The sequence below is a fragment of the Lithobates pipiens genome, unplaced genomic scaffold (genome assembly GCF_037356315.1).
Source record: "Lithobates pipiens isolate NorthernLeopardFrog02 unplaced genomic scaffold, aLitPip1_a1.2 Scaffold_13, whole genome shotgun sequence".
Lineage (NCBI taxonomy): Eukaryota > Metazoa > Chordata > Amphibia > Anura > Ranidae > Lithobates > Lithobates pipiens.
In genome coordinates, this window is record NW_027507718.1 from 8,883,256 (window position 1) to 8,898,819 (window position 15,564).

Sequence of the window (15,564 nt, forward strand, 5' to 3'; positions counted from 1 at the left end):
AACCACAAAGATGTGAGAATAGAAGCCTTTGCCTATCTCCCCTGCTGGGACCCGTATCACCACCTCCTGTTCCTCTAACTCCCGTAGAGAGGAAAGAAGAGCAGAGGATTTTTCTGCACACTTTGGCAGCTTGGTAACAAGGAATCTCGGGGGGGGGCTCTGAAAACTCCAAATCGGTAACCTCTGATGATCCCCAACACAAACTGATTGGAGGTGATCATCTCCCACTGTGGGAGGAAGGCCCCCGCAACCTTCTTCCCACCGTGACCTTGTCATTGACTTTTTGGGCTGTTCAGGAGGGCGAGAAAACGCCCCCCCCCCCACACTCCCTTTGGCCCCCAACTCTTCGTCTGATCGGTTCTAGGGGCTTCAAACTTTTTCTGAGGAGCCTTTTTGACTGCTCCCCATACTTCCTCTTAATGGGAAAGGCCTTTTTCTTATCTGCCGTGCAGTCTAGCACCGTTTCAAGACCTGGCCCAAAAAGCAAGTCCCCTGTGAAAGGGATCCCACAGAGCTTTATTTTGGACACACTGTCCCCCTGCCATGTCTTCAGCCATAAGGCCCTCCTGGCTGAGTTGGTCAGGGCCGTAGACCTTGCAAACATTTGCACAGATTCAGCCGAAGCATCCGCAATGTACGCTACCCCCTTAAGCAGCATGGGAAAGGAGGATAAAATAGTCTCCTTTGCCGTCCCTGCTTCAATGTGTGCCTTAATCTGGCTAAGCCAATACTCCATATGAGCCACCACTGTGGCTGCCATGGCAGGGTTAAGATTACCCTGTGATGAGTCCCAGGCTTTCTTCAAAAGTGAATCCATCCTTCGATCCATAGGGTCTGAAAGTACCCCCATGTCTTAAAAGGCCAGATCAGCATGTCTGGACACCTGAGAAAAGGCAGCATCTAACCTGGGAGATTTATTCCAGAAAAGAGCATCCTCGTCCGCAAAAGGAAACCTTTGTTTCAACGCATCAGAAAAGGTTTCCTTTCGGGATCCTGCCATTGATCAAGATATCATGAATTGGGAACACCCGCTTTTTCTGTTCCCCCATGCCCTTGTACATCTGATCTTGGAGTGACAATGCCTTCCTTTCCTCTTGTATACCTAAAGTGGTATGAATAGCTCCTAAGAGCTCCGCCACTTCTTCCAGGGAAAGTTTATAACGCAAGGTTCTTTTGGATTCCCCATCCAACCCCTCGCCATCAGATTCCCCTTGGGAATCTGAGGCAGCCCTGTTAACTTCTTCCTCAACTTCCTCTGGAACCCCCTGGATCCTCCCCACTAACAGGAGGAACATCCGTTGGGCTAGGTGGAACACTGATGTGCTGGTGGAGGAGTTCTCTGGGGCTGAGGCCAGTGGAAACTAGAAAAAATAAAAAGCGTTTTGAAGGACTGGAAAGTACTAGAGAGTTCCTTCACAGATGACACCAGGTCTGCACACTGTTCTGCTGCCTGCTCCCTAACCAACCCCTCAATACACTCCTTACAAAGTGCCTTGGTCCAGGAATCCCCCATAGAGGCTTTACACAAAGGACACTTCTTCCTAGAACCATGGGGGCACTTGCTCGTGGCTTTCTGAAATACACAGAAATAAGAGGGCAGCACAAGTTTAAAGAACACCAGCACTACTTAAAGGACCACCAGGAGTGCCCCCCCCCCCCCCCCCCCCCAGGGTCCCAAACACTCTCTCTCTCCTTGGAGTGCGCGGTAAACTGTCAGCTCCCTAGCCGACTGGACTGCTGAGCGGGGGACAGAGACCAGGGGAACACACACTTTGGGTCTTAATTTTAAAAGTGAGCAAAAACAGATCAAGTCAGTTGGATTAGTTTCATCCTATAAAGCCTTATAGGCTGAAAACACATCAATTGACTTAATCTGCATTTGTTCACTACGGGTAAGAGCACTGACTTTTCTGTTTATATCTTAGATGACTCCCTTATGCTGAAAGGGTATAGTCTGTATTTCAGCCTAACAAATTTATTCGTATCGAAAAGGTCATAATCTCCACAACACCCAGCCTTGTGTTCATTGACAAAGTCTACTTCCCGTTATGGCTGAAAAGCACTCAGCCTGACTGTGGTCCTGGCAGCCAAGTCTGAGACACTGCATACATTTGTAGGTAATAGTACATACTGCAAGTTACAGCTCTCAGCAGTCAAATAATTTAGTACATACATCGTTCAGGTCTGTGCTGTGTCCTGGCTGCCCTTTGTGCTGAACAGGTTACAACACTTTAAGGATATTGTCACTTATTACACAGCCCATCAAGCCACATGACAATATAGTGAGAGTAAAACGGTTTTATTTTTATTAAAAAAGAAAAATGAATAAAAAGTGCAACATTTAAAACAAAATTACATTAAAACATCAAAAATAAAACTAACAGTCCAGCTTAGTTGTGAGGTCACTCATAGTTGAGATATTTTATAGCTTTTAGTTCAATATAAAAATCTTAATTGGCTCCTAAACTAAAGGATAGCTGGCAGCTGTAGCAATTCCACAATGATTATTCTTGTCTTTGGCAATTTTGATGTATCCTTTGTCTCCCCATGTCTCAGCCCAGCTAAAAAGACAAAAAAAAAAAAAATTTTAATTTATATTGCAGATTAGACTTGCACATGTGTATTTTTCATCAACAATCTTGACTTCAGGCTTGAAGTGGTCACCAACTTGACAAGCATACCAGTTAAATCTGAACTTTCAGTATAGACTGGTTCCAGATTAGTGACAAGTACTGCAGCAATAAAAGGCATCTAGTGTGGCAGATTTTTACATATTTTCTATTGTTACAGCTATTGCTACGAACCAAAATGTGTATGCAGTTTGGATGCCTGCATTAGTTTTAGCCCCTCCATATTTTCACCTGGGACCACCACTCCCGGTCCCTGGATGGCCACATTTATTCCTCCAGTACATTAAAGATGAAGTCCACCCGAAAAAAAAAAAACCCCATATAGCTGCTGACTTAATAAATGGACACTTACCTTTCCTGGGGTCCAGCGATGTCAGAAGCTGATAGACTCTCGGCTGCTTCCACCATTCTCAGTGAGGGAATCAGGAAGTGAAGCGTTGTGGCTTCAGTTCCCTAGTGCACATGCGCAAGTCGCTCAGAGCAATGGGAATGGTCTGCATTGTCTGGGACCCGTGCATGTCCCAGCAGACAGCACGGTGGGACAGGAAGAGGCATAGAGTCCCATGGGAGTCTATGCCCAGAAGTGGGTGCAAATACCTGTCTTAGACAGGCATCTGCAACCCCCTCCCCCCGAAAGGTGCCAAATGTCAGGGGGGGGTGTTCCAATGAGCGCAAGTTCCCCTTTAGGGTGGGATGCCGCTTTAAGAGCCATTAAAGCCAATGCATGCTGTACAAAACATGTCTACCTCATTTACACAAGCTACTCCAATATGGTCTGTGTAAGCCCCAGGGCTCAAGTCCTGTGGGAACGCATGGGAACAGAGTTCCTGTACTTTTTCCACAACAGGAACTCAGTTCCTGTTAGCAGCCGTGTCCTGCAAGACTTTGAAGTAAGCAAGCTGTGTGGCAGGTGCTACACCAGCAGCCGCCGACACACAATAGCAAGTGCCGCACACCAGGGGTGGACTGACCATTCAGGCATTGCCAGTAGGGCCCCCCCCCCTATCTTCAGTGCCATATGATGAGAACCCAGAGGAGGTGCACAGCTATTCTGCTCACAGGACATGCAGGGAGAGGTGAGCTGAGGGAGGAGCATCAGTATGGGGTGGTAAGCTGAGCACAATACCTGGCAAAGTTTAATGCCAGGAGGGAAGTATGTGGACATATGTGAAGGGTTGGAATAGCAGCGAGTGTGTTGGAGCCCTGCAGAGTTGCAGCCCCCAAAAACCCATTAAGTCGTAGGAAAAAGGCACATGAGCTTTTGGGGCAGAATTTTTTTGGCCCCATAAAAGCCTGTAAAACTGGTCCCCTCCACTGCCACTTTTAGTAGACAAATGCCTGCAATACCCGTTTAAACTGCCTCGTGGGAAGGGGCAGAAACACACACACACACTTTAATTTTATACTAAACAGATGCTTTATTTAAAAGATAAGAGTTCGATACAGATCCGGCCTGAAAGCATAACCCCCCCCCCCCCCCCCCCCCCCAACACTTTCCACAATGTCATTGCACCAAGCATTTGCGAAAACTCTTACAACGGTATTTAGATGTCAATATACCATGGGCCAGGCCAGAAGTTAAAAGTTCCAACCTTTCCATTGAAAACAATCCATTTGGAGAGAAAGCCAATGAGGAAAATGTCAGCAAAAAACTGAGCCCTCATTCTCTGCGCCCCCCCCCTCCCAACTTGCATTTTACAGTGTTAATTTTGAAATCATACCTGTTTTTAACAATCCAGTATTTCTTGCCATCTACATCCTCTCCTTCAAATCCATAGCCAACAACCAGAACACCATGGTCTAGGTCTTTACTGCTGCATTCAGGTTCATAGTAAATTCCTGCAAGTAGTTTTACATTAGTACACAATATCTGGGCTTAAAAAGTTAAGTCAGATTTAGTAGAGCAATACATACCATGTTGATAGAACTGGAATGATTCATGTGCAGCATCAATGGCTACAGAGATTGGACCAACTGATGCCACAGCTTTCATAAGAGCCTTCTCATTCCCAGATTCAACATCCATGAAGCCTGTGTCATTGGCAGCCCTGTTGGTGGGATCATATTTGCAGTCTTGATCCTATAAATGTAAAAAAATAAAAATAAATTATGTATCCGAATATCAGACTTCAGCCTACATGACTAGGCAATAGGCCACCCAAGGAACACTTCCATATGCTGTGGAAATGCCCCAGACACTCATTCTTACCAGTAACAAAGGATCAATTTTCTGCATGACAAGATGGGCTCTCCCTCAGTTGACCCCAATCCCTACCCAATAGGCCTCACACCTGATCCAGAGGACAAGTTTAAAATAATCTTTTAGGAAGTAGTCACTGCCAGGAAGCTAGTTGCATGTCATCAGATGCAGGTGTCACCCCCTACTATACAACCATGGTGCCAAGAAATTCATGGTAAAAAAAAAAAAAAAAAAAAAAAAAAGGGGGAGCTTATCCACATGCACTGTGGGTGCCCTGTTAAATACAATAAAATATGGGACCGATAGTTGCTTCAGTCCACAGCTATTGTCTTTAACCCCCACTGACAATTTCAGTCTACCAATCCAATGAAAATTCATTCAGGATTTGTCCCTGCTCACATAAGATGTATGCGATGGTCTGAGAAACTTTCCTTTTGTGGTTAATATAGTGGCTTTATGGTTGTGCTACCTTTAAAACTACCAATCATGTCTTATATGTGGTTTTGGACTGTTATATTTTGACACACACTTTAACATATGTGAGAAAAAAAAAAAAAAAAAAAAAAAAAAAAAAAAAAATCAACCCACACCCCTTACCTCGGCAACATAGGGATACGATTCCTCAGAGTCTAGGCCATTATTGTCAAGAATGTATTGAAAGGCATTATCCATCAAGCCTCCATTGCAACCCTGATTGCCTTCTGCGGCAGAACAGTCCACAAGATTTTGCTCACTCAGGGACACAAGCTCCCCAGTCTTCCTGAACTGTTGACCTTCCAAAGCACCAGTTGCGCTGAAAGCCCAGCATGAACCACAATGCCCCTGAAAAAGAAAGGATAAGCAATTTGCAGCTTTCAGCATTAGAGCCATTATGCAAGCCATATTTAAGAGCTATTGGGCATTTTATTTCAACATCTGCAAAAATCTGAACTGTAGTTTATACCTGATCTTTTACTGGAGTTACATAGCCCTTTTCCCGCCAGTCAACTTGTTTTGGAGCCTCAAAGTTATTTGGTGCCAGGAATGTTGCTCCTCGTGCCTTGTTCTGTTTAAGTTTGTATCCGTTCATTAGCTGTTTAAATTCTTCTGTAGTCTAAAATCAAAATAGGTTTGTATGAATTACATATCCCCATTAAATGCCACAGTACAGGAAACCATATTTCTAACCACATAACAATGAAGTGCCTCTTTAACAGGCTCTGTAGTAACCAGACAATCTATTCAAGTAAGAGACTGCCATTTCATTCTGCAGATATCCAAGCTATGTTCAGGAACGCCATTTTTCTAAATATGCAGCAACATGTGATAAATGTATACCCCAACAGAAATTGATTTTTATAAAATCTACCCCTTCATGAGCAGCAGCCATGATGGGAGGTTTGATACCCAATACCAGTGTGCTCCACCATTGCTGGAGGGAGGATCATGTTCTGTGAATGCCAGCGGATAGCTACTTTTTGCATATGCATATTCTTTCAATATGGGGGCGATAGTTGTCAGTAACCAGGTTTTATTGCGAAAGCTTAATTGAACAGGCTGAGGTTAGAAGCCTATTGGCTACCATGCACAGCTGCACCAGTTTTAGCAACTCAACCCTCATGTGTTCACATGCACTCCTGATGAAGGCATCTGAAAAATAACTGTCACGCTTCCTATGTGGACCCATTTTGTAACAGGATTCTGTGTTATAGATGTGAACTTTAGCTGGGTATAAACACAGATGTTGCCATCATGCCTAACTTGTATAATAAAATTTATGCAATATATCTTTTGCTTACTACATGTATGAGCTTTTACAGCTCCTTAGCTATAACACATTCTGCAATACAAGATTTTTGGGTACCACCACAGGTTTTGTTGTATGTGGTAGGTATGCATTGTATAGCACAAATCAAGAAACAAAATTCACCCTGGCTCAGACATCAGCTCAAGAATGACACTGTGCAGGCACAGTTTTATGTACACGTGAGAAGTTAGTTTTCTTGGAGACATAGAAAGTCTCTTCTGCACTAAAGAGCTGGCTGCTTGCATTTAACTGAAGGCTTTGTGCAACCTTTTACTATCCATTGTTGTGCAAAAGGTTCCATGTAGACTTACCATGTCCCCAAAATGGTTCATGCCAAGGCTGTAAGTGTGTTTTCCTGCAGCATATTGCATATTGTGTTTTGTGATTTTTCGGAAGTTATCCTCAAATACCAACCTCCTCCACACACCATCATCCTAAAGAGGGGGGGAAAGAGAAAAAAAAAAAAAAAAGTTTAGTCATCACAATCTTTTATATGGACCCAACCTATGTTAATGCTAGACTCAACACCATTTGAGGTTTGTTGCCATTGTTCTCAGATTGCAGAGCTTGCATATCCCCACCTCAACCCCAGAAGACAATACTTTACATAAGGTTTTGATAGTAGAGGATTGATTACCCAACACCTAAACCGGCCTCCCTTTGTGAGCAACACTACACACAAATTCGTCTATACCATGTATGCTTTACTTCTGGTCACTATGCAAGATACTAGATATAAATTGTATTCACCTACACAAATTACCATGTCATGAGAGCTGTGGAACAAAGCTGCATTAGTGTTGGAAACTCCATTAGGCAAAAACGACTAAAAGGTTAAGGCTCAGGTCACATTGCCACAACTTGGGATCCAACACAAGATCCCAAATCGCATGACATGTAAAATGTGTTAGTCATTGAGAGTAGGGCTGAAACTACTTATCAATGAAAATAGTAGTCAACCAACCATTTTCATAATTGATCAGCCAGCCGATTAGTTGGCCTGCATACAGAATGCATTTGTTTATACATCAGGAAAAGCAGTGCAGCACATACAGCTCACTACATTGTCCATATATGTCAGTAAGTGTCTGAGACCATGAATGTGTAAGGAAAAATGCCTCATGGACATGCAGTCCTGGGCAGCAAGTGAGTAGTTCTAAAGGCAGAAGTTTTCTACCTTGCTATTGGGGCTCTATACTTTAGAGCCAAAAGCATTAGTGGGGACCCTAGAAGAAGAGAATCAGAACTCAGCTTTCAGTACTACTTTAACCCCTCAGACTATTTTGCAGCTAGAGGACCATGACCTTTTTGCGATTCAGCACTTTGTCGCTTTAACTACTGACAATTGTGTGGTCGTGCAATGTAGCACCCAAACCAAAAAAAATAAAAATAAAGTCCTTATTGTCTCCCCCCCCATAGAGCTTTTTGGTGGCATTTGATCAGGTCCGCGTTTTTTATGCTATAAACAAAACGAGCGACAAAAAAAAAAAAAAATTTTGATTGGTTTGCGCAAAAGTTAGTGTCTACAAAAACAGGGGATAGTTTTATGGCTTTTTTTATTAACTAGTAATGGTGGCGATCAGCGATTGTGACATTATGGCAGACAATTGACACATTTTTGGGACCATTGGCATTAATACAGCAATCAGCGCGATTAAAAATGCATTACTGTAAAAATGTCACTGGTGGTGAAGGGGTTAAGTGACCTAATGTGTTTTACTGTAGGGGGCGTGGCTTGGCATGTGACATCACTGATAGTCATTCCCTATGACAGGGAACAATCAGTGACAAGCTCACTAGGAAGCAAGGGGAGGTTTGTTTACACTTACCTCTCCCCATTCCTCAGCTCTGTGACCCGATCACGGGGCACTGGTGGTGATCAGGTCCGCAGGCACGGTCAGAGCTCAGGACTGGGTCACGCGCTTGTGCCATTCTGCCGACATATTGGCGTGAGGTGGTCCTTAATATAAATCCTTTTTATATCACCATTGCACCCTTCACATAGCTTCATGTCTGACTCCTAGCTGAAAGGCTCATATCCTACCTCTGGGGGTATGTATGCAATTACTTTTACAGTATAAAAGAACCCCTTATAGTAACGATTACCTGCTCTTTTGTACAAAAAGTAGGTAATAGTTTTAACCCCATTAAAAATAAATAAATAAATAAAATTATAGGCGATAGAAAGTTGTTGCTGCTAAACACCTATGTGTTGTGCTTTTTGCAGAAACACACTACAGTTAATTTAACATATTCCCTATGGGACACGTTCACATCTAGGCTTTCAGCTGCTGCGTATTTGGAAAGGGTCAGGGACTTCAACACAAAACTGCTTTTTTGGTTCAATAGAGATGCTGCAAATAAGCATGTAGTGCGTCTTTTCAGCAATTTACATTTTTAATCTGCCCAACAAATTGTCTCCAAACTAAAGTAAAATCCCATGTGCAAAAAAAGCACTGCAGAAATGGCTCAAAAGCAAACTGCATAGGTGTGAACCAAGCCTTATGCTGGCCACACGTATTGCTTTTCATATGAAAATATCCATATGAAAAATATTTGTAAATTCTCAGAACGAAAGAATTGTTTGAAAATTTTCACTTGCTTTTAACAGCTTTAAAATGAATGGAATTGAGAGAAAACCCACATAGTGTCTGAAAATTCGTTTGACCAAGAAGTTTATTCTGCTTTTTCAAATTTTCACCATCACTGCAGTTGAAAACAAAATGTCATTTGACCGCCAACAATTAAAATATCATTTTTAAAGGAAGACATTGTTTTTGTATGGCCCCCATCCGTCTCCATTGCAGGGCGGAAGCGACATAAAAACAAACTTCCACCGATAGCTCTTAAAAAAAACCAAAACATTTTTTTATTGCAATTTATAGTGTAAATATGAGATCTGAGGTCTTTTTGACCCAGATCTCATATTTCAGAGGTCCTCATGCCTTTTTCTATTACAAGGGGGTGTTTATATTATAATATTTATAATGAATGTAAATATTATAATATAAAATATTAACACACACACACACACACAGGCTTAAGGGTAAGTTTATCCCCATTCCACGAGCGAGAGCAATATTGCAGCATGACATGGGCTAACTTTACTTTGATCTTATTTAAAGAGGTCAGTTATTCTCAGAGTGGATTTGAGATTTTTCTCTCCAAATATATTGTATAGTCATTTATATCTACTACTGCATAGAGATAGTGCCTTTTTAAACTTTTCACATTAAAGTGGATGTAAACCCACTCATCCTTTCTAAACTACTGCAATATTGGTAATCTAGGATATAAATGCCTCCTGCATGTATACTCATCTGTCAAATGTCTCCACTCTGTCTGCTATGAGACCCAAAAAAACTGCAGATTCTGTGGGTGGGTCTGTTTTCCAGGGCTCAGTGGGTGGAGTCATGATGTCATTAGACACCCCCCATCCACATGCATTTTCTCCTGTGTATTTCTTACACTGAGCTTCTGCTATGATCACTAACATCCAGTCAAAACCCAGAAAAGTCCCCACATGACTTCAGCATGCCAAATCATGCTGAGGTGTGGAACAGCCAATCCTTGCAGAGCTGCTGAAGAAAGGAGTGGGAATTAAAAAATGCACGAGATATGTAAATCACCTGTCACAGCAAGGGAGAGGATTTGACAAAGTTTCTCTATTTGTCAAGATCTCACTGAACAAAAGGTCATGGTAGTGTGAACCAAGGCTTAGTGGTAGCCAAACAGATTCAAACTGATACACAAAACAAGATGGTCCATGTCTACTTGACTAGAGCAGAAGAGATCAGATAAAGGTGAAGGAGGATAAATCATAAAACATTTTATAAAGGAGGTGAAGAACCAGTGAAATAAGTTGCTGTTTACAAGGAGGTGGCTAGAATAGGATTAAATATCTAGAAGCAGTATTTGGGGAGCTTTTGAAGTTTATCCAATAGAACCCCCGTGTGGTGAAATTTGCAATGTTGACAGCATTGGCCAACATGAGTGCCGCTATGTTTTCACAGATTTTCCAAGCCAGACCTAGAGGGGTAGGGTGAATTGTTTTCACAGGAACACATAGGTAGATCTACCAAAACTGGTGCAACTGTGCAAAGTAACCAGTTTTTAACTTCGACTTGTTCAATTAAGCCGACTGGTTACTATGCACAGCTGCATCAGTTTTTGTAAATCTCCCCCAGAATTTTAAGATCAAAAGTATTTGCCCTTCCAGCAGAATGCAGTCCAGGTGTTAGGGCATCTTACAGAAATGCTTTAGACAATTACCATTATAAAAACCTTCAGTTTATGGAAGGTAGTAAATTACAAGAGAAACAAGTTTATTAAACTTACCTTTTCATACTTTTTATTATAAAGAGTAGTAAATAAGTTCCACGTTTCATCCAAAGCTGGGTCATGTACAGGAAGAGCAAACACCGATGCCAAACACAGGGAAGCAACTACAAGCAACATCATGATTTCTAACCTGCAGGTACAAAATACAACTATTAGGCATAAGTAATATTGACTTTGCGTTGTAATCTAATAGTTCTGCACAAGCACCTAAGGCCTTCTTTTCTTGTCAGAAGATCAAATATTCACTTCTTCACTAGACTCACTTCTACTCGGAGGCACAAGACACCCAAGCCACCAACAGCCCAAGCACTAAGTCATGCAGCATTTTTTGACTACTGTACTAGACAAAAAAGGCATAAAAGTGCAAAAGCATAATTAAAACAAGGCATACGACTGAGTTACAGGAGTAGAAGGTCCCAACAACCTCCCCAATTGTGTGCAACACCAAGACAATTAACTCTTAGAAGGTCCCTAATGATGTTTACGAGATTCAGCTTCCTCATCTAGGAAGACAATCTGTTGTCACATGGAAGATACATCAAATAATTTGAGTTTTTTCCATTGTCTGCTTTAAGGGTGAGAGCCTCTTAAAATGGTGGCCACACTGTAGGGCTATGTCAATCAACCACTATTGGTCATTTGGAACCACTTTGCTTTGTTTGCTGCAATAGGCACTTAAGAAACCTTTTGGTTTCTAGGGCCCCAGCAAGAATACCCCCTGCCTCCCAAGAGTGGCAAAACCAGCAGCTGGGTCAACACACAACTTGTTAAAGCACCAAAAGGAAGGGAATTCAATCTTGTGTAGGGTTGAGGCAGTTTCTCCAAGCACTTTTTTCTCTTTTTTAAACATGTGGTTTGCCTTGTTTCTCCCCAATAAACTGTATATCTAGTTAAAGAGTGGACCAGGAAGCCAGCTACTGCGTCCTTAACAAACGAGTCATCAGCTGTACATTTAAAAAAAAAAAAAAAAAGTTACAGGGGGGGGGGTGCTCTGCTTTCTCCGCCAGTTCTTAAAGGGGTGAGGATAAGGGCGATTTTGGGGTCACCCTAAAAATTCATACCAGACTCAAGGGGCCTGGTATGGATTTTTTGGGGTCACCGTAAAAATTCATACCAGATAAGGGGCTTGGTATGGATTGGGAGGACCCCCACAACTTTTTATTGCTGGCCATTCTTGTTTCTACATTCAGCTTAATTCAACTCACTGGTTGTCAAGGACGCAGCAGCTGGCCTCCCGGTCTGCTCCCTAACCACTTCAGCCCCAGAAGATTTGGCTGCTCAATGAATAGGCTATGTTTGCGATATGGCAGGTTTTTATTTTTTGCGCTATAAACATAAGAGCAACAATTTTTTCCCCTTGCAAAAAGAAAACCACCCACAACATCTTACTATTTTCCCCCATAATATCCCACATTTTCTCAAAAATAAATAATTCTCCTCAGTTTAGGCCGATATCCATTTTAAACTTTTTTCACCAAAAATAAATTGCAATAAGCGTATATTGACTGGTTTGCACAAAAGTTATAGTGTCGACAAAATAGGGGATAGATTTGTGTTTTTACACTAGTAATGGCATGATCTGCGATTTTTATCAGGACTGCGATATTGTGGTGGACAAATTGGACACTTGACACATTTTTGGGACCATTGACAATTATACAGCCATTAGTGCTATAAAAATGCACCGATTACTGTACAAATGTCATTGGCAGGGAAGGGGATAACACTAAGGGGTGATCAAGGGGTTTAACTGTCCCCTAGGTGTGTTCCAGCTGTAAGGGGTGGGACTGACTAGGGGAGGAGAATGATCGGTGTTCATAATTGGTATAAAAACACAATCTGACTCCTCTCCCCTGAGAACTGGGATTTGTGTGTTTACACAGAGATCCCGGTTGTTGCTCTGTCACGAACGATCTCGGGTGCCCCACAGTCATCATGTCTGCTAGGCACACGCCTAAAACAGCATCTTAAAAGGGCTGATGTACAGCTACAACAGCACACCCAGGGGAGCCTTTCTACCACAGTATAATTGCGGTGGCCAGTCAGGAACCAGTTGACTAGCCCTGCAGTCTATTACATGCAAAACGCAATCTGCTGTGGGGAAAAAAAAAAAAAAAAAAAAAAGGGTCCCTGACCCTTCCCAAAAAATGCACCAGCTGAAAAAACAGATGTGAATGCGCACCATAGGAAACCATGTGAAATGGACTGTAGTAAGTTTCTGCAAACTGCACTAAATGCATAGGTGGGAACGCAGGGTTAAAAGCCAGCTACACATGGGTCAAAATTACCAGTTCAGCAGGAACCAGCCAAATTCATCCACATAGATGGGGAGGTTGTACAGAAGTTGATCTACCAAATTGACTTCTGTACAACTGCCACCCCCCACCCTTGACTGGCACTGCCCACTATAGAAGTCTCTTCTAGAATAAAAGCAGCTTTCCAGCCTGGTTCTAATTTTATGAATGAAGACACATTCACACAGGCAGCAAAATACGACCCTGCATAAGTTATGCCCCTGAAGTACTCCTGTTTATATACGTACATTCAGGGGGGGGGGGGGGTTCTAATTTATGCTGGGCACAACTAAACAACACACATTCATATGTAGACCAGAGGGGTGTGCGTGTGTTTTACCCTTTAACTTTCTAAGTCTAGTACACACTACTAGCTTTTATATATATATATATATATATATATATATATATATATATATATATATATATATATATATATATATATATATATATATACACATACACACATACACACACATACTAAGTCTACCAAATAGTGGAGCAGAACATTAACAGGTTAAATGCAACATTTGTCCATGTAAATGAGCGCCAGTTACGGCCCTTCATGTACAGTTTACTACACTCCGCACACCTCAGTACCAGAATGAACTCCTGTGTGCATGAACGGGAGTGGTGCAATGCCAGTCCATAAATACCCATTTCACACGGGCACCTCCATGAAGCAGAATCCACTTCCTCAGGAGGTAGATCTCTCACCGCTGATCCAGCGGATGACAGGTCTGTGCCCACTCCACAGACAGGCTGCTATCCTCTAGGAGGGGAAACTGTTTCCATCCAATCTGCTAGACAGATGGGGACTAGAACCACCATCCACCTGTTTTTTTTGGTGGTAAGAATTGGATCAGATGGCAGCGGGTGTCAAACATGTGTCCGCTGACATCCGCGGCTTGACAGAAGAGACTAGGGGGGTCTGATCACACCCACCTGAAAAACTGACAGGTGGACATGACTTTCAGAAAAGGGGCCCCAAGATGTTTGAAGATCTAGAACACTAGATGAATAGGTTGGTGCTGGTGAGGGGAGTGGTTCCACTTGACGTATATAAAGCCAGGTCATCATAGCTTTTAATAATATAGGGAGGTTTGGACTTGACATGACTAATGGAAAAAGCTTGCAACTGGGACCCATGTTGGGTGGGAGGAAATCATCTTTCTTCCATGGAGATTTAAACCAGCACACACACACACACACACACACACACACACACACCTGTACCCCATGTGAGGGCCGTATATACCTGCATAGGAATACACTGCCTGCACACAGGCATAGATGTATACACCCCGTGTGAAGCCTAGGGATTGGTCACACCAGCGACATGCTAGTGTAAACACCATCACGCATGTATGCTGTCTAGGAGACACAACATAATGGAGTCCTTATGTAGCAGCTATGCAAAGTAGCCAGTCAGCTTCCAGCTTTGTTTCTAAAGCTTAAACTAAGCACCCTGAAGCTAGAAGCCGATTGGCTGCTAAGCACATCTGCTCCTGTAGCAGTACATTTTCCCTATAGCGTGAATCCTGAAAGGGTTGTGGCTATTCCCTACTACATACAAGGGTTAAGGATTATTCCTTTAAAATGGGAGAAGTGCAAGACAATATAAGATTCCTACACAGTGCATGGCATTAGAGTGTGGGGGAAGAGATGAGTCATGGAAGGAGAGGAGCTTTACATCGTCCACACACACAGGGGTAAACAAGTACACAGGACAGCTGAGTCACCAGGATCAGGGAGGAGACAGCACGATGAACACTAAGCACACAGGAACGGCCAGTGCCCGGGGCGCTCACACTGCATTAGAATACCGCTCACACAACACTCACATAGGACATTAGGGAGGCCGCCATGGCTCACTAACAACAAACACAGCACATTCCTCAGCGCTCCTCCATCCCCCTCCCTGGCCCCCTTCTCCGCCATTTTCCCCAACAAACCTCTCAATGGGATCACCAGCTGGAAACTACAGACATTGCCAGACGCCGGTGCGCTTATAAAGGGAACAGGCGGCCCTGCCTACAAAATAAGCAGGTGCTCTTTCATTGGCCGATCCCCGGGAACGGGGCGGGTTCTACCCTGCGGCCTCATGTGACTGCCTAGCGCGTGACTCTGTGTTGTGTTGTACAACGCAGTGGGCGGGGCCGCTGGGAATAGGCGGTGATGTAAAAGTAATAATAGGTGAGAGAGACAGGGCAGCCTTAAAGCAATTTTGGGGACCCTTATAGCTTTAAGGAAAGCCCATCTATTCTACAATGAGACATCCCCATCTATTCTACAATGAGACATCCCCATCTA

At 43.0% G+C, this 15,564-nt stretch overlaps 1 protein-coding gene across 1 annotated transcript; it reads right to left on the reverse strand.

Annotated features, from left to right (window-relative positions):
• Positions 1-2,283: 2,283 nt before the first annotated feature.
• Positions 2,284-15,361, reverse strand: LOC143973924 (procathepsin L-like). Its single transcript, XM_077474821.1, has 8 exons — positions 15,207-15,361; positions 10,955-11,087; positions 6,928-7,050; positions 5,774-5,923; positions 5,428-5,652; positions 4,545-4,710; positions 4,352-4,469; positions 2,284-2,561 (listed from the first exon to the last, which is right to left on the reverse strand). Exons 2-8 carry the CDS (start codon positions 11,075-11,077, stop codon positions 2,462-2,464), a joined length of 1,005 nt encoding a protein of 334 aa, XP_077330947.1. The 5' UTR covers positions 11,078-11,087; positions 15,207-15,361; the 3' UTR covers positions 2,284-2,461.
• Positions 15,362-15,564: the final 203 nt, after the last annotated feature.

Coding starts and splice junctions, on each gene's coding strand:
- LOC143973924 (XM_077474821.1), bottom strand. CDS start 11,077: ATGATGTTGCTTGTAGTTGCTTCCCTGTGTTTGGCATCGGTGTTTGCT. Junction 5,653..5,773: donor TAACTCCAGTAAAAGATCAG/GTATAAACTACA, acceptor TTTCTTTTTCAG/GGGCATTGTGGTTCATGCTG. Junction 4,711..5,427: donor CGTATCCCTATGTTGCCGAG/GTAAGGGGTGTG, acceptor TTACATTTATAG/GATCAAGACTGCAAATATGA.